The 23,381-nt window shown below is 47.9% G+C and overlaps 1 protein-coding gene and 1 pseudogene across 1 annotated transcript in view; one reads left to right on the top strand and one right to left on the bottom strand.

The window, feature by feature from the left end:
* Cpn1 (carboxypeptidase N subunit 1) overlaps positions 1–22,321 on the top strand; it is a 28,890-nt gene extending 6,569 nt beyond the window's left edge. The window contains exons 3-9 of the mRNA NM_053526.2: positions 6,165–6,320; positions 6,517–6,699; positions 8,792–8,903; positions 11,933–12,072; positions 13,985–14,084; positions 17,859–17,977; positions 21,994–22,321. Of these exons, the coding sequence (NP_445978.1) occupies positions 6,165–6,320; positions 6,517–6,699; positions 8,792–8,903; positions 11,933–12,072; positions 13,985–14,084; positions 17,859–17,977; positions 21,994–22,137 (954 nt within the window). The 3' untranslated portion in view covers positions 22,138–22,321. The remainder of the gene's footprint in view (positions 1–6,164; positions 6,321–6,516; positions 6,700–8,791; positions 8,904–11,932; positions 12,073–13,984; positions 14,085–17,858; positions 17,978–21,993) is intronic.
* On the bottom strand, positions 1,482–5,166 carry Csnk2a1-ps2 (casein kinase 2 alpha 1, pseudogene 2; annotated as a pseudogene).
* Positions 22,322–23,381: the final 1,060 nt, after the last annotated feature.

Below are 23,381 nucleotides of genomic sequence, written 5' to 3'. Positions count from 1 at the left end.
ACAGTTAAGAGCTACACTGCTAAGAACAAGAAGCCGTGAGAAAGCCCCTGCCCTTGAGGAGCACACCAAACTCAAAAGTCGGCTAAACGTTTGCACTGGAGCAGAAATTATGTAGGTACCTTAAGAGCACTTTTTTTTTTTTTTGGTTCTTTTTTTTTTTTTTTTCCGGAGCTGGGGACCGAACCCAGGGCCTTGCGCTTCCTAGGCAAGCGCTCTACCACTGAGCTAAATCCCCAACCCCAAGAGCACTTTTTAAAATGTCATGTTCCCTGTGCAATCCAAGAATAAAATATGAGTGGGATGCCATGTAAAAAGGGAAACTCTGAGAATGACAAAGATTCTTAGAGAAAATGTGAATGGCAGTCCATCTCTGAGTTCCCAATGAGGTTTATTGGCACCCCTTCCGGGAATAGCCAACAATTTGAGCTGTACCCACTCAGTCCACAGGGCTGTAGTGGACACCAGCCCCCTTCTCCAGTGACACACAAAGTAATTTTTTAACTTTATTCATTGTGAGTGTGTTTACATGCCACGGCCCAGGGGTGGAAGAGGACAACTCGTGGGAGTAGGTTCCCCTTCCACATCAGGTCATTGGTGTTGGCTGCAAGTGCTTTTACCTGCCACGTCACTGGCCTGAGATCTTATTTTAATCTATAGAGTCAACTCCATACCATCAAAAAGAGAGTTGCATTTGCTTTTTAAGTTCCCACAGACCAAACGGCAAAATAGAATCTGCATTTAGAAGTGGACCTGCTACCCACACCAGTACAAGTTTATTGGAATTTGGAATGTAAGCAGATGTTTTCAAACAATCCAACCTTATAAAAATGTATGGCATTATGAAATAGTCACTGAAGAGACCCTAGGTATGATGTGGTGGGTATCTCAAGCATGTTAGGTCCCCAGTGACTGAGGCGTGACTGTAGCCAAGGAGACGGGACTAGCTGGCAAACCATGTCAGTGACCAATTCCACAAGTGAAATCAGCCCTATTTAAACACACACACACACACACACACACACACACACACACACACACACACACATGCACACACACAAACAGAACACAAAGTTCAGCTTTTTGCAAATATGATGGTTAGCACAGGGATCTATAAAGCTTTGACACTTGCTCCAGGAGCCCCACTCCCTCCCGCCAGCCATGGCCATCGCTCTCCAGTCAGCTGCAGGAGTCACGGGACGCCTTACGCTCAAGCCAGTGCCTGCATGCAAGAGACTTCTTTGCCATCGCATTCGTGTATGACCTATCAGAACTGCAGATGCCCACCATCCTGACTGCAGCCAGACCTGTTGGTCACAGGGTTAAAAAGAGGGAAGATGGTGTGTGCCTTTCTGCACCCGTGAGGGCTTTCCTGAATAAACCCTAATGGAACGTTTTCCTCCCTCTTGGACGTGCCTAAAGACTAACTTTCCAGCTGTAGCTATGGTTGTGAACTAAAACAGTCTTTGTTTTAAAGTGATGCATCAAAGTAGCATCCTCACAAAGATGTGCTGAGAAGTGGTAAGGTTTTCCTCACAAGCCCAAGGGGGTGGGGGGGGGGGAGCGTCAATTCTCCAGGCTTCATCCTGCTGTGGTAAGACCACTGGAAACACAGTGTTCTCAGCACAAGGCTGGGACTGCTCCTTCACCGCCCGGTAGAAGTATGGGTGCTCCATGGCCTCTCTGGCGGTCAATCTTTGTTGATGGTCATAACTGCTGGAGCTTGTCAAGAAGATCTAGGGTCTCGGGGCTGACAAGGTGACTGTTCTCACTATGGATAAAGTTTTCCCTGCGCTTCTATGAATGTTGTCCCAGGATATCATTGAAGTGTGGACCTAGGTCTATGTGGTACTTCTTCAGATATCCATACAGCTCATCTGTTCCCAGAGCCTTGGCAATTCCAAGCTGGTCATAACTGTCCTGCCCATGGAAGGACGGCTCCTTTCGGAATAGCATGCTTGCTAACATACAGCCCAAGCTCCACATATCCAAGTTGTAGTCCTACACCTGATAGTCCACAAGGAGCTCTGGTCCCATGAAGTACCTCGAGGCTACTGGAACACTACTTCTGAGCAGAATGGTAGAACTCCACCAGACCCCGGTCAATCAGTCGGAGGTTTTTTCGTTGGTGATCTATCCTGACATTGTGAGGTTTCACATCCCTGAGCCTGGTTCACTTGCTGTGGAAGTAATCCAGAGCTTTAAGTAGTTCATACATATAAAACCAGATGTCAGAGTCAGTCAGGATAAGGTAGAGTTGCTTAAAATCTATGTTATTGATATATTCAAATACCAAAGCTGGTGTCCTTGACACTGGGTCCTTTACAGTGTCGATCAGCTTAATGATATTTGTTCCACCATGAAGGTTCTCCAGAATCTTAACCTCTCTCTCATTTTATCTTCTTTTTCTTCACTGGCTTGAGAATTTTTACAGCCGTCCTCTCATTGTTAGCAATGTTAATGGCCTCAAATGCTTGACCCAACCAAGTTTTGATTACCCCAGCTGAGGAGGTGGGCTCCACAGTCCCAGTACTCATGGGTCCTCAGGCTGCTCACAGCGTAGACACTGGCTTGACTAACCACGGCCGGGTTGGGGTGGGGGAGGGGAGACAGAAAGTAATTTTAATGACCTCCCCCCACAATATACACTGCACTCTGAAACATATTGCCCAGCCTGGCCTTGAACTTGTGATGTGGCAAAGCATGACCTTGAGCTTCTGAACCGCATGCCAGCATGCTGGTTTTCTGCAGTGCTGGGGACTGAATGGAGAGAGGGCTTGCTAGGCAAGCACTTTTAATAACTGAGCTAAGCCCCAGCCCTAATGGGAATCTTAACACATCTGTATTATACCATTTTGTATTTATTCATGGATGTGTCTAGCTCCTGTGTGACTATGAATTCCTATGGGGCTAGAAGAATATCTCACTTAGCCCTTTTCCCATTGTCTGAGGGCTTTGGATAGACGAAGCGTAAATGAATGGTTTTGGACTGGATGGGTGAGTGAGTGGGTGAGTGGATACACAAACAAAAGGAGATAAAACCTGGACCATAAACAGAGAAATCAAGGCATCCAGGAGTTACTCAGAAGATAAAGCTCCTAATGTTTCGTAATTAGGTTTTATTAACATATGTTAATTATACATAAGGGTTTCTTGATGTAGTTTTGTACATGTGTCTAAAGTATTGTCCTCTCTAACTTCTGCTGTTCTCCATCCCCCCCACATGTAATCACCCCTCAACTTTCATACGTTCATGCCTCTTGCTTGTGTGTATGTGACCCAGTGGGTGTGTCTAGTGTGGGTGAAGGGTCAATTATTGGAACATGGACGTTTTACTTGTGGCTACAGCACTGAAGAAGGTCCTCTCCACCAGTAACCATTAACTGCCAATAGCTCTTTAGGGAGGTGAGGCTTGTAAGTCCCTCCTCCCTAGCAACTATTACCTGCCTGCAAATCCTCCAAGAGGGGCGGGGTCTGGGGAATTTCGAGAAGCCCAGCCTTGAGAAGGTCTTATACAGATAACCACAGCTGCCGTGAGTTCAGTAATTCAGCATCCGCGTCGAGTCTTGGAGATAGCATTCCATGGCGCTCCTACATTCCATCACTTCCTTGGTGTCCCTGGAGCTTCAGGAGTGACACAGTTATCCTACTAAAGGCTAAGCAGTCTAAAGTCACTTATTCTTAGCACTTTGAAGTTATGAGCTATCTCCCTTGTAAAGACACTTCCCTGACCAAAGCATGAATCTGTAGACAATCATAATAGAAAAACCAGTGTTATTGATGTCCTTATAAGAAGAAAATCAGGCATAGCAGTGCACACCTGTGACCCCAACAATCAGAAAACGGAGGCAGGAGGATCAAAAGCTCATAGTCATCCTTAGCTCTATAGCCAGTTTAAGTCCAGACTGGAATGCATGAGACCTTATCTCATAAGGGAGGAAGGGAGGGCAGGGTTCGGGATAGATATATTAGTTGTGGTTAGTAACAACCTTTTCTGTTACTGTGACCAAACACCAAGACCAAGGCAACTTATAAAAGAAAACGTTCATTTGAGCCTACAGTTTCAGAGCCTTAGAGTCCACGATGCTAGAGCAAAGGCATGGTAGCAGGAGTAGCCGAGAGCTCACATCTTGGTCTCCAGGCAGAAGGCAGAGAGCATCCTGGGAATGGCTTGGGTCTTTTGGAACCTCAGACCCCACCCCCAGTGACATACTTTCTCCAGCGAGGCCACACCTCCCCAAACTCTCCAAACAGCCACCAACTAGAAACTAAGTATTCAAATACCAGAGACTTAGGGGAACTGCCACAGAGAAGAGCGAAAAGTACAGAGGCACAGGCACATTAGGGAGGCCAGAAAAGCTGGTGTGGTGGTTTGAATACATTCTTGTGTTTGAATGCTTGACCATAGGGAATGGCACTATTAAGAGGTGTGGCCTTACTGGAGGAGGTGTGGTCTTGTGGAGGCGGGGCTTTGAGGTCTTAAATGCTCAAGCTGCACCCAGTGTGAAACACATCCAGTCTCCTTCTGGCTGCCTTTGGATCAAGATGAAGAACTCGAGGCTCCTCGAGCACCATGTCTGCCTGGACACTGCCATGCTTCCCACCATGATGATAGTGGACTGAGCCTCTGAAACTGTAAGGCAATTAAATGTTTGCCTTCTTAAGAGTTGCCTTGGTCATGATGTCTCTTCATGAGTCAGTGAAACCCTAAGACAGCTGGAAGCAAACCTTCACGGTATACAATGTGCATCTGAAAGCTAAGGACTGGGCCAGCAAATTGGTCCAGCAGGTAAAGCCACTCACCCCGAAAGAGTGGGACCCGAGTTCAGTCCTTGGAGTCAGCATAAGGTGGGAGGTAAGAACCGACTCCACAAAGCTGTCCTCTGACCTCCATGTGCGCTCTGTGCCATGGATGCCCCCCACAATAATAAATAAATTTAAAGTCAAGGGTTGCTTAGGACTACCAGAAACTAAAGAGCACAAATCCTTCAGAGAGCATGACGGCAATGCCCTTCAAGTCCAAGAGAGAACACACACAACCTCCCGGCTTGTGGTAATTTGTTACAGCAGCCCTAAGAACCTGACATATACTGTCCGAGGCTGGATGGATAAACGAAGCGTGAAGAATCCGAAGGGTGGAGGAAGGAAAAGGGGGAAGTACCGGGACATGCTACATGGGTGAATCTCACGTGCAGAACATATGACATATGATCCCACTTACATATAACACGTACAGAGAAGACAGAATACGGTCACCCAGCACCGGGGTAAAAATAAGCTACGGCAAACGGGAACGAGCTTTATTTGTAGGGGGACAGAAATGCTCTACAATTACAGTTTATGATTTTAGAATAATCGTGGGGGCAATGGTTTTGGTCTCGCTCTGTGGGCCTACTAAAACTCATTGAATTGTATTCTTTAAGCAAGCAGTTCCTTGCAGCTCTCTTGAAAAATCTAGGAGTCACTCCTGCTAAAGCTTCTCCTGGGATCCCTTAGAACTCTGACCGACCCAACTAGGACACTGGAAACCTTAAGGCGATAGATAATACTGCCTCACTGTTTCCTAAATAAAGCCAATGTGTTGGATTGAACGAGAAATATCCCTCATATCTCATGTGTTTGAACACTTGGTTCCCCATTGGTGGTACTTTGGTGGGGGGCGGGAGGGGAAGCTATGGAACCTTTGAGTGCTTGCTGGAGGAAGTCCATTGCTGTGGGTGTGCTTCAAGAATGTAGAGCCTTCTCTATTTTCCGTTCTCTCCCACTGCTTCCTGTGTGTATTAAATGTGATCAGCCTCCTATATCTGTTACAATGCCCTGCCCTCGGAACCATCGTAATCTCACTCCTCCTTCCATATGTCCATCTGTCTGTCTGTCCATCCCTCCCTCCCACTTTGGAACCATAAGCTAAAGTAAACCGTTTTTTCCTTAGGTTGATTTTGGTCATGGTATTTTATCACGGAACTAGAATAGTAACTAGTATTTTTAAAAGTCACACCACACTCTTGAAGTATACGACTCTGTCTTTTTTTTTTTTTTCCCGGAGCTGGGGACTGAACCCAGGGCCTTGCGCTTGCTAGTCAAGTGCTCTACTGCTGAGCTAAATCCCCAACCCCTACGGCTCTGTCTTAACCACTCATCTTTCCTCTCTCCATTTCTCCTCCTAGGGCCCAAACACGTCTGGGTATCTGGTTGGTAGGAACAATGCAAATGGGGTGGACCTGAACCGAAACTTCCCGGATCTCAACACCTATTTCTACTACAATTCGAAGTATGGCGGCCCCAACCACCACCTGCCCCTCCCTGACAACTGGAAAAGTCAGGTAGGAGATGAAAAGGGTAACAGAAGCCGGTAAATCTCAGCTGAATGGCTTGCAGCGTGCCAAGCACTCTTCATAGCAACAGAACCATCAGGGATTCAGCATCCTGGCTCCACAGGCCCCTTCCTGACAGCATCCTCCAAGGGGCCATGTGGCCACTCAGCCACAGCTTGGCGGCCAACCTCTGGTCTCTTCACAGGTGGAACCAGAGACCCGGGCAGTGATCCAGTGGATTCGATCCTTAAACTTCGTTCTCTCAGCCAATATGCACGGCGGGGCTGTGGTGGCCAATTACCCATATGACAAGTCACTGGAACACAGGTTCCGAAGTCCCCATCGCACCTCCAATTCCCCCACACCGGATGACGAGCTCTTCCAGACGGTAGGTAGAATGGCAGCTTGTCCCAGAGGGGTAGTATGAGGCTCAGAGATGAAATTCATGTCAGAGACATGACCCCCATAGCAACAGGTTCACAGACAGTTACAGAAGACAGGGTCCGCTTGGGAGGGGCCGTCTAGCAAGTTCCGTTTTATTTCTGGGAATGAACCAGAATCCAGGGATGATTAAAATGTTTATTTTATAATTGCTACGATGACAAGAATTTTAAAGCTGGTGATGAGTGAGAATAACCCTGAAAGCGATCCACACTGTCCTTAAGTCAATGCAGTAGAATATGAATTTTGAGTCTAATTTACAGTTTATGAGGATATGTCTATTTTAATATGAAACAGGCTATGCAAATTAAAATCTAAGTAATAATACAAAACAATGGGGCAGAGGCTGGAGAGGTGGCTCAGCAGCTAAGAGTTCTTGCTGCTGTCACTGAGGACCCCAGTTCTGTTACCAGCATTAGTGTTGGTCAGCTCAAAACACAACAACGAGAGCCGCAGGGGACCCGACACTTCTGGTCTCCAGGGACAGCTGCACCCACATGTACACACCCATGCAACAGACACACAGAAACACACAAATAAATCTTATTTTAAAACATGAGTATAGAGCCAGGCGGTTGTGGCGCACACCTTTAGTCCCAGCACTTGGGAGGCAGAGGCAGGTGATTCTCTGTGAGTTTGAGGCCAGCCTGATCTACGGAGTGAGATCAGGACACCTAGGGCAAGATGTCTCAAAAAATTTTTTTAATTATTAAAAAGTAATAGGTGTTATAGTTATAGAGAGCCTAATCACATGCCTCTCTTTCCAACACACATCCCTTGTTCGTCAGAACACACACATCTTGACCTTAGGCAATCTTTGATTTCCTTCATTAAATTCAGCTAGAAAATGGTTCAAGGACCTCCTTTTAGACAATCTGCTGTCATCCCTCCCTTTGCAACATGACAGATTTATCCCGAGAAAGTGGAAACACCAGAATACAGGGCTTCCGGGAGCAGCTTGAGCATCTGGAAAGCTGAGGCAGGAGGATTGAGTTCAAAACCAGCCTGGACGACAGAGTGAGACACTGTCTCAAAATAGCCAGCAGAGAGAGGGAGGGAGGCAGAGCTCAAGAATGATCCAGAACTTCCACCTGTAATCTGAATCATGCTCACTTACATGGATGCTCACGCACACCACCATCACAACCACCATCACTACCACCACCACCACCACCATTACCATCACTACCACTATTACCACCACCACCACTACCATCATCATCACCACCACCACCATCACCACCACCACCACCACCACCATTACCACCACCACCACCACCACCACCACCATCACCACCACCACCACCACCACCATCACCACCATCACCATTACCACCATCACCACCACCACAATTACCACCACCACCACCATCATCACCACCACCATCACCACCACCACCACCACCATTACCACCACCATCACCACCATCACCACCATCACTACCACCACCATCACCACCATCACCATCACCACCACCACCATTACCATCACCACCACCATTACTACCACCACCACTACCATCATCATCACCACCACCACCATCACCACCACCACCATCACTACCACCACCACCACCACCATCACCACCACCACCATCATCACCACCACCATCACCACCACCACCACCACCATCACCACCACCACCACCACCACCATTACCACCACCACCACCATCATCATCACCACCACCACCACCACCACCACCACCACCATTACCACCACCACCACCATCATCATCACCACTACCACCACCATTACCACCACCACCACCACCACCACCATTACCACCATTACCACCACCATCACCACCATCACCACCATCACTACCACCACCATCACCACCATCACCATCACCACCATCACCATTATCACCATCACCACTTTAGCACCTCCTTCTATGTCTCTGACACCCCCTTGCATTGAAGCATAGAATGAACTGTGTGCGTCCTTGTGGCCTCTTGGCGTCCCCTGGTTGGGCACCTGAACCACTGCTGGGGGGGTCAAGATTGCCCTCAGGCATTTTCTGCTTTTCCTTTAGCTGGCCAAGGTCTACTCCTACGCACATGGATGGATGCACCAAGGTTGGAACTGTGGGGACTACTTTCCAGACGGCATCACCAATGGGGCATCCTGGTATTCTCTAAGCAAGGGTGAGCAGTCCTGGGAATGGCCCGCTGAGGAGGAGACGGCTTCTCAGGGACAGACACAATGGGGAATACTTGGGATGGGGATTAGAGAAATAGAGAGCTTCCAAGCTGTCATTTTAATAGTCTATTCAGGACCCTGAAAGACCAGGGAGGGGGTAGTATGTGGTTTTATAAAACTAGTGTTTCATGCCCTAGTCTGTTGGCGCATAGGAGAAAAAGGGTGAGGCCCAGGGAAGGGTGAGGTTTCTGAAATTAAATTGGCTTGGAATTAATCTTGTTGGTGTGCCAGCTGTGTGGTTTAGGCTAATTGCATGGCCTCTCTGTGCTCTCATTTCCCTGTCTCTAACTAAGCCTGATACCACACTCGCCTCATAGTTTTGGTTCTTTAAGTAAAACAGTTAGAAACACCTGTCTTCTAAATGCTGTTTTCTAAAGGACAGACATGAGCTTCAGGCAACAGCTTGGCCCATGCTTCTTCAAAGAATTTCCACCCTCAGCCAAACCTGCACTATCCCAAGGTTAACAATGATTAGTCAGGTCAATCACAGTGATTGTCTCAGCAGTGAGGTCTCTGATAACAGTATCCTGAGAAGTTGTCAGACATAACAACGTGGAGCCCTTGCCCTGTGTGTCCTGAGTCAAACTCTCAGAGTAAGGCCCAGTGATCTGTGTTTGGCTGGATGGCCCCGCCCTATAGGAGCCATTAGTGCATGGGAAGAAACCAGTTGTTCAGTTATGGTTGCCGGTCTCTGTATTTGAGACAGAGCTTCACTATGTAGCCCAGGCAGGCCTGGAACCTGCTATGTACCCCAGGCTAACCTTGAGCCCATAGAGATCCTCCTGATGGCCTCTGCCATCCCTTAAAGGGCTGAACCATGGTGCTAGACACCTTTATTGATTTTCTTATACAGCGTCTTGCTCTGTAGCTCAGATAACCTGGAACTTAACACTCCTGCCTCGTTCTGCCTCCTGAGGGCTGGGATCACAGCTGTGAGCCACCGTGGACATCTTTGTGTGACATTATACATGGAACGAACTTTACTTTTATTTAGTCTTTGTGTGTGGGATACAAGTTTTATTAGCACCATTTGCTAAAAAATTTTTCACCCTTATCAAAAATTATTTGAGCATATATACCAGAGTTCCTGGGCTCTGCCTTCTGTCTACCTAACTCTGTCCTTACAGCAGTACTGGATTATTTTGATTAGTGAACCTTTGATATCAGAAGTGAGATCTCCAGCTTTGTTCTCCCCTCCCCCCAGCCCGCAGGGCTATTGTGCCTTTGTGATTTCATATCATTTTAAGATTCTATGTCTAATAATTCCATGTGAGAGAAATGCAGGCGGCTGTGCTGATTAAGCCAATTAGAGAATAAAAATCCTTTAATTTGGGCTGGCAACCATGAGCCAACTCACATCTCACAGCTTTGGCGCCAGAGCTCAGGGTTTAGTGTTTTTAAAGACAAAACCACAGGCAGAGGCAGGCAGATCTCTGTGAGTTCAAGGCCAGCCTTGTCTACATAGTGAGTTCCAGGGTAGCCAGGGCTACACAGTTGCATCAGCGTTAGATGAGGGTCAGAGTAATCTTGTAACCTTTGCTTTTGGCACAATATAGTAGTTATTTCAGATATAATGTAACAGTTATCTGCAGTAGAGGACTGAGAAGCATTTGAGCAGACCAGATTAGGTCTGGATAAGATGGTGTTACCTTAGCTACTGCATATGTAAATTTTAGAGAATATATATGCTATAAAAATAATCAGAAATGACAGTGACTCGGTTGGTCACTTTAGCCTGACTAGATGTCCTTGAATTGATGAATTTTAATCCACGTGAAGGGACAATATAAACATCATTCTAATAATCAGAGATATACCAAAACAATTGATTCAATCAGACAATTGAATAATATGAACACACAGAAGAAGCCAGTATTTGGTAAAGAAAAACTAAAACACAGATGTCTACCGCTTTTCTGTGAGTCAAGTTTGCTGGGCCATTTTCAGACGGTGTTTGTGTGCCTAGCTGTGAGACATGAAGCGAGCATCCTTCTCCACTCATCTCTCAGGTCTACAGAACATCGCAGCTCAAAGAGAAATGCCATTCCCCCGAAAGCAGCGCCTGTGGGCACTCAACTAAGAGGCAGACAGCAATGAGAGGTGCAAGAGAAATCAGGGGTTGTAGAGGTGTACAGTGGGTCGCAGCCCTTGGTGCACAAGTGTGAGGACCTGAGGTCAAGTTCCCATCACCTTGGCACTTGAGAGAAGACAGGAGAGTTTTTGTACTTGCTAGGGATGAGCTTAGCTCCAGGTTCAGGTGAGAAACCTTCTGTCAAGAGAGTAAGGCAAAGACTGATAGAGCAGGACACCCTACTTCCTTGAGCATCTACACATGCAAACACACTCGGAAGGGGAATTCAATCACGAAACGGAAGAAACATGAAGGATTCTGATGAGCAATAACCAAAGGGAGAGAAAGACACCCAGCCTGAGGCTCAGGAACAACTCTGTTTTCTTAATCAGGGTTCCTATTCCTGCACAAACACCATGACCAAGAAGCAAGTTGGTGAGGAAAGGGTTTATTCAGATTATACTTCTATGTTTGCTGTTCATCACCAAAGGAAGTCAGGACTGGAACTCAAGCAGGTCAGGAAGCAGGAGCTGATGCAGAGGCCATGGAGGGATGTTACTTACTGGCTTGCTTTCTTACAGAACCCATGACCACCAGCCCAGGGATGGCACCACCCACAATGGGTCCTCCCCCTTTGATCACTAGTTGAGAAAATGCCTTACAGCTGGGTCTCATGGAGGCATTTCCTCAAGGGAGGCTCCTTTCTCTGTGATAACTCCAGCTTGTGTCAAGTTGACACACACAACCAGCCAGTACATCTGTGTAGAGTAAAGTCAACAGATGTCATGAATTTGAAGAGAAGCTGATGAAGATGTAGAGGAGAAACTGTGACTAACGAGAAAGATGGGCTGTGGCAATGGTGGGTGCCTGGACACAAAGACCAGCTGCTGTCTCTTTCCCTAGGAATGCAAGACTTCAATTATCTCCATACCAACTGCTTTGAGATCACCCTAGAGCTGAGTTGCAACAAGTTTCCCCGGCAAGAAGAGCTGCAAAGGGAGTGGCTGGGTAACCGGGAAGCCTTAATCCAGTTCTTGGAACAGGTAAAACCTTGCTCTTTGACTCTCCTGGTTGCAATATGCTTCCAATGGCGGCTGGGGTTGCCACAGGCTCAGGCCCCAGCCCCAGCTCTGACTCCATTCAACTAGCACTCTACTCCTGGATGTTTTCCCCTCAATGTCCTGGAACACAAGTGTCTGTCCAAAACTTTACTATAAGCAGGGCCCTCTAGAATGGGTCCAGTGGAAACAAGCCAAGCTCCACACCCAAAACCCGCTCAGAATCAGCAGCCACAGGGAGCTGCTGCCTCAAGTGCATGGCAGAGGCTCCTGTCAGAAACAGGAAAGACAAGGCTTCAGAGGAGGTGGAGAAACTGGACTCCTTAGGTGCTCCCAGTGAAACGTGATGTCGCTTCTGTGTTAAGCAGTGTGACAAAGCTTCCAGAAAATTAAAAATCAGGCTGAAGTTTTAGCTCAGTGATAAAGCTCTTGCTTAGCTTGTGAGAAACCCAAAGTTGTGTCTTCAGACCCACAAAAGCAACCACAATTAGAATAAAATTGTTATTCAGCACTGATAAATCCCAAAGAAGTGAAGTCAGTCAGACAGACAGACAGAGAGGCAGCCAGGCAAACATACAAACAGAAAGAAGGGAAGGGAGGAAGGAGGGAGAAGAAAGGAAGGAAGGAAGGAAGATTATTCAGCTTTCAAAATTAAGTGAGCTCTGACACACACCTTAGCAAGGCTGGACCCTGAGGACATTACGCTAAGTGCAACAAGCTATGACTCCATCTGTTTAGATAGAATTCATGCAACCGCACAGACAGAACGTAGAATGGTGGCTGGGGCTAGAAGAGCAGGAGGTGGGGTAGAGATGGGAGGAATGGAGACTTTCAATTTATGGAAAGCGGTTTCAGTGTCATCAGATGAGGAGAGTTCTAGAAGAGAGGCACACACTGCAAATGTGCGTGATAAACCGGGCTGTACAATTCACAGGGTTAGTATTAGCACAATTTATTTTAAGTGTGTGTGTATGCACACGTGTGTGCATGTTTGTATATGTGTGTTTGCATGTTTGTATGTGTGCGTGCATGCATGCTTGCACCCGCATTCATACCTGTTTGTGTGGAAATCAGAAAGCAAGTTGTGGAAGGGAGCCTGTTCTCTCCTTCCACCATTTGGGTCCCAAGATCAAACTCAGATTGCCAGCCTTAGCAGCAAATGCCTTTAACCACTGAGCCATCTCGATACATCACAATCTAAAGTTTCTTCCTTTCTTCTTCAAAGATTTATTTATTTATTTCATGTATGCGGGTTTATGAGTACACTGTGGCTGTCTTCAGACACACCAGAAGAGGGCATCAGAGGGCATCGGATCCCATTTCAGATGGTTGTGAGCCACCATGTGGTTGCTGGAAATTGAACTCAGGACCTCTGGAAGAGCAGCCGGTGCTCTTAACCTCTGAGCCATCTCTCCAACCCCTAAAGTTTCTTAATTAAAACAAAATTCAAGATTAGACTAGCAGGAGACTGTGGAGAGGTGGCTTGGCAGTTGAGAGTACTGGGTCCTCTTTCAGAAGATCCGAGTTTGATTTCCAGTATCTTCATGGTGACTCACAGACATTTGTGACAGTAGTCCCAGGGGTCTGAGGCCCTCTGCTGGCCTCTCCCAGCGACAGGCAGGCACTTGTTGCAAAGACACACATGCAGGTAAAACACCCAAACATTTGAGACTGGGCTGCTAATGGTGACTGTCGCCTTCTCACAAGCACAGGAGCCTCCTCACTTGCACGGGAACTTTGAGAAGAAAGGCAGCTGTGACAGAGTAGCAGGGTCACTCCCCCTACTGAGGAGGGGTTATGAGGAACAGTGAAGACCCATGAGAAGGGAGAAAGGCCAGAACCTCCTCCCCCTACCCCTGCTGTGACCCTAACTCTCAGTGGCCACTCTCTCCTGCAGGTTCACCAGGGCATCAAGGGAATGGTGCTTGACGAGAACTATAACAACCTCACAGGGGCTGTCATTTCCGTCACCGGCATCAACCACGATGTCACTTCAGGTAGGAAGGGAGTTTCTGCCCCTCGTGTCCTTCGGTAGAACTGGGGACCAGTTCGTTAGCCGGAAAGACCAGCTTGTAAGCCATCAAGGACACTGAGAGGAGGGTGAGTACCGTGTACAGGAGTGAAAAGGAAACACTGCGTCAAGCAGCTAAGGCGTGGGTAAGGAAATGCTTCTACTTCTGGAGTGAGCAGGTTCATAGAGCAGGGAGCGAGTACCCTTGAAGAGAATGGAGCCCCTGGTCAGAGCCCAGGAACTGCTGTGGAGACAGCCGTGGGCGTATTTCTGGGCTAGGCACCATTAATAAAGATGGAGTGCGGGGTTGGGGATTTAGCTCAGCGGTACAGCACTTGCCTAGCAAGCGCAAGGCCCTGGGTTCGATCCCCAGCTCCGAAAAAAAAGATGGAGTGCAATAGGCCAAGAAGGACAACCACTCTCATGTTTGTTCTCCCCTCTGGCTCAGGTATTTCCCATGTGTCCGTTCAGACAAAGCTAACAGATTCCTCCTATAGGCTGGGTCTGAGGCAAGGTAAACAGTAGAGGGTAATTATGGAGCCACCTAGAACATTCTGGAAGGGCATTGGCTGGGTTTCTTCTGCTGTTGCTATGATAAAGTAATCTGAAAAAAGCAACTTAGGGGAGAAAGGGCTTGTGGTTCACAGCTCCAGAGTAATCCATTGTAGATGGGGCTCAGGGTGGCAGGAACTTGAAGCTTCTAGGGAACTCAGATCACCATGAGGAGATGGAGCTATGAGCTTCTGCATGCTAGGAGTCAGCTCCTTTTCTCTACTTACAAGGACCAGGATCCCAACTGGGAGTGGTCACCCAACAGTGGGCAGGCGCTCTCACCTCAGCTAACACAGGACACCTCACAGACATGCCAGGCTAGTCAGCCTCTCAGGCATGCCCGGCTTGTCTCCTTGCTGACTGTCCCAGCTGAACTGACCTCCTGCCAGTCTTAGGAGTTCCTCTGTGTTGAGTTTTCATAGACAGCAGTAGCTACTCACCTCCCGAAACAACCTCGTTTGCTACCAAGCAAGCAGCTCACAGATCATGCCGTCTGTCCAGCCTGGAAGAACTCCCTGCTTCGTGTCCTTAGAGGTGGGCCCAGAGCTCTTCAGAGACAGGCTTGTTTAAGGAAAAGGCAGAGTTCTAGAAGAATTCTGTCACCTCAGTCTGGCAGGATGGGGAATCTTCCAGCCCAGCAGCTGCACGCAGGAGCGCGGAGGGGTCAAACTTCAGCACCATCCCTGGGAGCGCTGGCTGCTGGCCTTGGTTCTTTCTCATTAAAAAGGGTGGGGGAAATCTCTGAACTGTCAGAGCCACTAAGAATGAATACCACAGTTAGGCCCCGCTTTCGGGATGGATCGTCGTGAGGATTAGAACTCACTGCTCTAGGGACACTGACTGTGCTACTTAGCGAAGCACCTGGTGTTGGTTATAGGTGGAGAGAGCCAAAGCCCTCTTTGAAGAAACATCTAGAAATGGAGCTTTTGTAACACAATTGCTAATCACCCCTGAGCAAGAGCCCCCAATTAAGACAATAACCGTTTCTGGATACAACCTAAACTGTCCAACATGCACATAATGACGCCCTGCATTGCTCAAGTGTTTGGAAGTAAATTACAGGGCTGAGGTGTAGCTTAGTAAAGCACTTACCTAACACGGAGGAAGCTCTGGGGTCAGAATCAGCTCAGCATGTTGGCTCACACCTATCCTAGCATTCGGGGGCACTCAAGCTCATCCTTGGAACTCCTAAGACTGGCAAGTGGCTACATTGTGAGGCTGAGACCGGACTGGAAGACCTGAGATCCTGTCCAAAAGAAAAAAAAGTGAGAAAGGAAAAAAAGAAAAACAAAAATAAGAAGGAAGGAAGGAGAGAGAGAGAGAGATACATTTCAGACATTTAATAATATCAGGAAAAAAAATGTCCTTACTACTGCCTGTATCGTTCTTTGTTTTATTTCTCACAATGTAGTCCCAGCTGGCCTGGAACTCACAATTCAGACCAGGCTGACCTTGAACTCACAGAGATCCTAGCCTTCGTCTCAGAGGTGAAGTGTTGGTAGTGAAGGTACACACCGTCACACCTGGTGGCCAGTGTCACTCCTCGTTGAATTTATTTATCTTTCATATTCATTACTTTTTCAATAATTTGTTTATTTTTGGCATGGATCTGTAAGGACACACTTGTGCCACAGTGAGTGTGAGTTCTAGGAATTCACTCAGACCCTCAGCTTGGTGGCAAGTGCCTCTTTTTGTTGTTGTTCATTTGTTTCCTGAGGCAAGGTCTGACTGAGGCTGGCCTTGAACTCCTGATTCCCCTGAGGGGTCCAACATGCTCAGCTTTTACTTATCTCTTTTTAAAGATTTTATGTATGCTTTGGTCTCTGTGTGGGCATCTCACCTGCATGTCTTTAATTGTACCATATACATGCAGTACCCACAGAGGCCAGGAGGGGGCATCTGAACCCCAAGAACTGGAGTTACTGGAGTTAGAGACAGTTGTGAGCCACCATGTGGGAGCTGGAAACCAAATCCAGGTCCTCTCCAAGAGCAGCCAGGGCTCTTAATTTCCCGAGCCATCTCTCCAGACACCTTCACGATTGATTCTCAAGGGATGAACGGTCATTAGCCCAAATTCTACAACCCTGCCCTAAAATAATAGGCTTCTTTTTAATTTTTATTTTCTCTTTAACTTTCTTCTGAAGGTGATGGAAGAAATTATAATCAGTGAGGGCTGGAAATGTGACTGTTGCTAGTATGGTTACCTCGTGTGCAGGAAGCCCTGGGCTCAGTCCCAGCATCACAGAAATTAGGCTTGTAATCCGTATAATCCCAGAACTGTGGGTGGGAGGTGGGGGGTGGGGTTAAGGCAGAAAGATGGTACATTTGAGGCTATCTTCAGGCAGAATAACTAGTTTGGGGCTATATAAGACCCTGTCTTAAAAATATTCTCCAGCTGGCATGGTAGCACATCCTGTCATCCCAAGACTCGGAAGGCTGAGATAGGAAGATCATGAGTTCGAGGGGCCCTCCTGCATAATGACTTTGATGCTAGCTTGGGTCACACGAGACCCTGTCGTCTCAAAGAGGAAATGGGGGTGGGGTGAGAAAAGTGGGATTCGCAAGCCAGACCGTTTAGTGGTCATTTGGTCTGACTCTTCATGTTTAACGTCCCTGGGTGGTGGGTGTCCAACCCGGATGCTGGGGTTTGCTGGTTAGATTGTGCATGGCTCGGCTATGTAGCCTTTCCAGGGTCTTGACTCAGCTCCTGAGTACACGCTCATCTACACAATAGTTCGTTTCCTTCCATTGGAAGCTGTTCATCACAGAAGTTTCTGCTTCTCTCTGGCAAAATCTGCCTCCCTACAACTTGAGACTAGGGCACTCATATTTATTTCTTCCCACGTTCTTTTCTTCTAAACGGCCTTTTGAATGCCAGAGGGCTCAGCGTTTTCTTATCAGGCAAAGTATCGGGCAGACATTTCCCCCTCTCCCCTTTTCTCTTTCTTAGCGACTTTCTACTGGGCGCGAGTCTGCTTTAGACCCAGGATTTAGAACAGACCGTAGTGTGAAGCACAGCCCAGTGAAACCTTTCCAGGAGTGACTGCTCCTGAGGAACATTCTTCATAGCTGTCAGACATCGAGGAGGAAAACAAAACAAAACAAAACAAACCAGGCTTGTGGTCAGCTCAAACTGTCCCGGACAGGTTCGGACTGACTGAAGCATGTTTGAAGTCAGCTGACTGAATTACATCCTTCTGATGTTTAGGTGAACACGGGGATTATTTCCGGCTGCTGCTTCCAGGTACTTACTCAGTCACTGCCAAGGCATCAGGGTATGAGCCCAAAACAGTGACTGTGACCGTGGGGCCTGCGGGACCAACACTGGTAAGCCTCAACCTGACCTGTGAATGCCATCTTCAACGTCCCATTGCTGGATTGTTCCCTCTTGACGTTTCCTGGTGCATCGCTGGCACTGCCTGTCTCTCTCATCTTCCTTCCTCCTCTGTAAACTGGTGTTAATACTTTGTCATTGTCAGGGTTTCTTTTGCTGTGACCAAAAAAACAATTTGGGGAGAAGTCAAGACAGGAACTCAAACAGGGCAGGTTCCTGGAGGCAGGAGCTGATGCAGAAGCCGTGGAGGGGTGCTGTTTACTGACCGTCTCAGCCTGCTTTCTTATAGATCTAGGACGTCAGCCCACGGATGGCACCACCCACCAGAGGCTGGGTCCTTCCCCTTGATCGCAGATAGAGAAAATACCTTACAGCTGGATCTCATGGAGGCATTTTTCTCAGCTGAGGCTCCTTCCTCTCTGATGACTCTAGCATGTGTCATGTTGACTCACAAAACCAGCCAGTGCACACACTTAATCCTCAGGAATCGCAAAGATGAAGCACGGGTCCGTAGAGATGTTATACAGGCTGGTTAGTAAGCGCTGGAGATTTCCCCAGATAGCACTGCTGTTATTCAAGGCCATAAACAAGAACCACCACTAGGTGGCGCTCCGCAAACCGACTGTGCCCTGTGGTCTCAGGCTCACTTTCCCATGGCTGCCACCAAGGACCAGCCACCTCCAGTCCTCAACTCTCCACAACTCTCCTTTATAGAAAGGATGAGGAGCAAAGAACAAGTTGATTTACATCACGGAAAATTTTCACTTTAGAAAGTTAGAACCTCAGAGTGTAAAGGGGCATGGACGTCAGTCCTCCCGGAGCTCCAGCAATGAGCTTTTTACATGCGGTACTCAGTGCCGGGCATCAGGTCCTGAAGGAGCGCTTTCCAGAATTATCCATTTTAATCTTAACAACTACCCGTAGGTATCATGCAATGAGATGGGAGTGGGATTCACCACCTGATGTGTGGCAGGGTCTCAACCCCATGCTCTCAGCCTGTTCCCAGAACCCTGTACAGCCAAAGAGAGCTTCGGGTCTTTTAAAAATTCCTTGGGGAAACTTAGAGATCATCGTCGCCCGCGAACCCACCCCTACTCCTACCTCTCTCTGTCTCTGTCTCTGTGTCTCTCTCTGAATATGTTTGAGAGTGTGTGTGTGTATGTGTGTGTGTGAGTGTGTGTGTGTGTGAGTGTGTGTATGTGTGTGAATGTGTGTGAGTATGTGTGTATGTATGTGTGTGTATATGTTTGTGTGTGTATGTGTGAGTGTGTATGTGAGTGTGTGTATGTGTATATGAGTGTGAGTGTGTGTATGAGTGTGTATGAGTGTGTGTATGTGTGTGAGTGTGTGTGTGAGTGTGTGTGTGAGTGTGTGTGAAAGAGAGAGAGAGGTGTGAATGTGTGTGTGTGTGTGTGTGTGTGTGTGTGTGTGTGTGAATGGGGCCATGGCGGAGGTCAAAGGACAATGTCAGGCCTGCCACCTTATTTTCGGCAGTGTCCTTTTGCTGTCTGCTGCTGCACCCTGTGTGTGCTCTAGGTCAGCTGGCCTGGGAGCTGCCAGGGAGGTTCCATCTCCACCTCCAGTCTCCACGGAGGGTCACTGGGATTATACAAACTCCCTATGGTGCCTTGCTTCAAGGGGTTTCCGGGATTCAAACTCAGGTCTTCACACTTGTACGACAAGTGCTTTATATGACCGACTGTGGGGAGGGAAGACACCACTCCATTGTGCAGAGCCCTATTTCCCAACCAGGCAATCCTCTTTCTTCCCTATCCCACCCTAAAATCAAACGCTCAGCAGCAGCCGCAGTGTACTGTAGGCAAGGCTGTTCGCTGCCAAATGTAAACAGCTCCACAGCATATTGAGTTATGCCTATTTTACCCCCCTACATATCCTTTAAATAAACTAGCATAACCACTCAGTGTGTCAAGTATAACCCAGAGGCACAATCTGTCATTTGGATGCAGTAGTCCCAGACAGTAAGAGCTACCAGTGTGTTTATCCACTTCCCTTCCGTATTAATTTTAGAGCTGTTAACTACTTGCTCGAGGGAAGAAAAAAAAGATGTTTACTAAAGGATTTTTCTCTTGTTTTTGATGTTGTTACAATTAAGAGGATTAAAATGTCTTCCAGAGCCTGGCTTTCTCTGTGGTTCCCGCCTCCCTCCCGATGTTGGGGCCTTTCTTTCTCCTCTGCCCTCTGCTCCTCTTCTTGCCCACCCCTGTCTTTTGTTCCTTTCTTAGGCTTAGGTGTTTACTAACTGGGAAGTAGGAACCGGCCTCCTACAGTTGGCTCTGACTCCCCTCCCTTTTATAGAACTAGCAGAAAATCTGGCTATGGAGTTTTATGGAAGAGGCAGGAAACCAAGTGGTATGTTTTTTAACTCCCCAGGCTTCTGTGGTTCAGGCTATTACAGGGAGGGGTTGCCAGAGAAGCCCCAGGGAATGTACTTAGGACTTGGTGTCATTCCCTCCTCTTTCCCTGTTTATGAGGGCTCCACACCCAGAGTCCCACGCCCAATCCACAATTCTTTTCCACTTTCGTCCCATGGCCAGAGGACAGTTGTAGACAGCCCTTGGAAGATTGCAGGACAGACGCCCCTGAAATCTTGGGCTTTAAGAATTTAGGGGGATGTGGTGGCACACACCTTTAATCCTAGCACTCTGGACACCGAGGCAAGTGGATCTCTGTGAGTTCAAGGCCAGCCTGGTCTACAGAGCAACTTTGAAGTAGCAGGGCTACAACATAGTGAGACCCTGTCTCAAAAAGAAAAAGAAACAATGGAACCAGACATTCTCTGTCATCTCTGTTGCCGTGCCGCATGCGTGGCCATTCGTGGCAGAAGGTTGAAACACTCATTAGCATGTAGTGGCTCACACAGCCAGCAGGAGGGGAAAAAATGACTAAGTCCCCTTTACCTTTCCATCAGCACTCTTGCCCCAAGCGGGGTATAAGTGGAAATGTAATTTGTACGTATTAGAAAAACACACTTGGGACTCAGTGGTTAAGAGCAATGGCTGCTCTTCCAGAGGTCATGAGTTCAGTTCCCAACAACCACATGGTGTCTCACAACCATCTATAATGTGATCTGATGTCTTTCCTGGCGTGCATGAAGACCATGTACTTATAGACATACAATAAATACATTTTTAAAAAGTTAAAAAAAAACCCATACATTTAGTCCATCCAGCTGCCACACACTTCATGTCACCAGTGATTAATTCTATGCCACTGTTTTGGGAAACCATTGCCAACTCTGCGGCACCATTAGAACCTGGGGCAACAGGCGTGTGTGTGTGTGTGTGTGTGTGTGTGTGTGTGTGTGTGTGTGTTAGAACCTGGGGCAGCAGGTGTGTGTGTGGTAGAACCTGGGGCAGCAGGTGTGTGTGTGGTAGAACCTGGGGCAGCAGGTGTGTGTGTGATAGAACCTAGGGCAACAGGCATGTGTGTGTGGTAGAACCTGGGGCAACAGGTGTGTGTGGTAGAACCTGGGGCAGCAGGTGTGTGTGTGTGTGTGTGTGGTAGAACCTGGGGCAGCAGGTGTGTGTGTGTGTGTGTGTGGTAGAACCTGGGGCAGCAGGTGTGTGTGGTAGAACCTGGGGCAGCAGGTATGTGTGTGGTAGAACCTGGGGCAGCAGGTGTGTGTGTGGTAGAACCTGGGGCAGCAGGTGTGTGTGTGGTAGAACCTGGGGCAGCAGGTGTGTGTGTGGTAGAACCTGGGGCAGCAGGTGTGTGTGTGGTAGAACCTGGGGTAGCAGGTGTGTGTGTGGTAGAACCTGGGGCAACAGGCATGTGTGTGTGGTAGAACCTGGGGCAACAGGCGTGTGTGTGTGTGTGTGTGTGTGTGTGTGTGTGTGTGTGTGTGTGTGTGTGGTAGAACCTGGGGCAGCAGGTGTGTGTGTGGTAGAACCTGGGGCAACAGGTGTGTGTGTGTGGTAAAACCTGGGGCAGCAGGTGTGTGTGTTTGGGGGGTCTGAACAGGAGCTTAGCTTCTGCCTTGCCTTTGCAGGTTGACTTCCAGCTCAAGCGAAGCACGACTCAGGTGCACCCTGTGCAGAAAGCTCCTGGCCGAGGACAGGGAAGCAGGGCAAAGCAGCCCCGGACATCCAGAAAGAAAGACCAGGCAGCAAAGCGGCACAGGGGCCCTGCATGAAGCCCAGCACCCAGGGCCACACACAGCGAGGCTATCCCTGCTCTCAAACCCCCATGGCCACACTTCTCTTTTCTTATCTGGGACATATGTAGACGCAGGCACGTACCGAACAGTTCTGAGTGTTTCTGTCTGTCCCAGGATCAAGCCTTCCTTGGGCCAGCATTAAAGGAGTCCGAACCTTCCAGAAACTGGTGCATATATACATGTCTGCTCTGCAACAGGGTTCTGGAGACCTTTCTGGGAGTCTGGTTCGGGTCACTGCATACTGAGACAGTTCAGGCTGGTTGTCTGTCTGTCTGAGAGTCTGGCCTGAAGCTGGTGACAACATGGTGCTGCAAGAAGTTGTCAAAATGACTGCAGTGGGGCTGGAGAGATGACTCAGTGGTTAAGGGCACTGACTGCTCTTCCAGAGGTCCTGAGTTCAATTCCCAGCAACCACATGGTGGCTCACAACCATCTGTAATGGGATCTTATGCCCTTTTCTGATGGATCTGAAAACAGCTACAGTGTACTCATATACATTAAAAGAAACTAAATAAATAATTCTAAAAAAAAAAAAGAAAGAAAGAATGCTGCGGTGCTGAGGTGATCCAGAATGACCTAGGACCATTTCCACAGTGGCCAGTGGTTTCTAGCTTTACTGACCCTCAGGGCTCAGTTCCTCAATAGAAGCAGACCTCAGGCTTCTGCCAGGATGCAGGGGCCATGTTAGGACTCTCCAGGCACTGGAATCCCAAGTCAAACCTCTCTGCTTTGTAGGTTATCCAGCTCCAGGGACTGTGTTATAACAACGTGAGACAGAGAAGGCTGTTGTGAAGTCATTAAGGGTGGGAGTGGTGGGCAGGGCTGACGTAGTAAGAAAGAAGACCTTCTGACTTTGGCCTTGCATTTTCCTGACTGGTTCTATAACCTAGAGTTTTAGAGAGGAAATCTATATAGGAGGCCAGCCTGAGTGGCTGCTGCTGCCCGGTGCTGGAGGGCATCACAGTGAAAGGCATGGGTTTTGAACTCTGACAGACCTGAGTCTTAATTGTAGCTCTGTTCTTTATTTTCTGTGTGGCTGTAAGTTTAAAAAAAAAAACAAAAAACAAAAAACCACAAACAAGGAAACAAAACCCCACCTTGTCTTCCAAACAAGACAACAACAAAAACCACATATTATCTGCCTAGCCCAGAGTTTGGGGAGACTAAAGGTGAGTCTCATAAAACATCAAGGAAGGGAAAGCAACCCCTGCCCGTCCTTC

Source organism: Rattus norvegicus, chromosome 1 (genome assembly GCF_036323735.1).
Source record: "Rattus norvegicus strain BN/NHsdMcwi chromosome 1, GRCr8, whole genome shotgun sequence".
NCBI lineage: Eukaryota > Metazoa > Chordata > Mammalia > Rodentia > Muridae > Rattus > Rattus norvegicus.
Note: the sequence above shows the minus strand (reverse complement) of the source record. Positions and strands in the feature narration are given on the sequence as shown.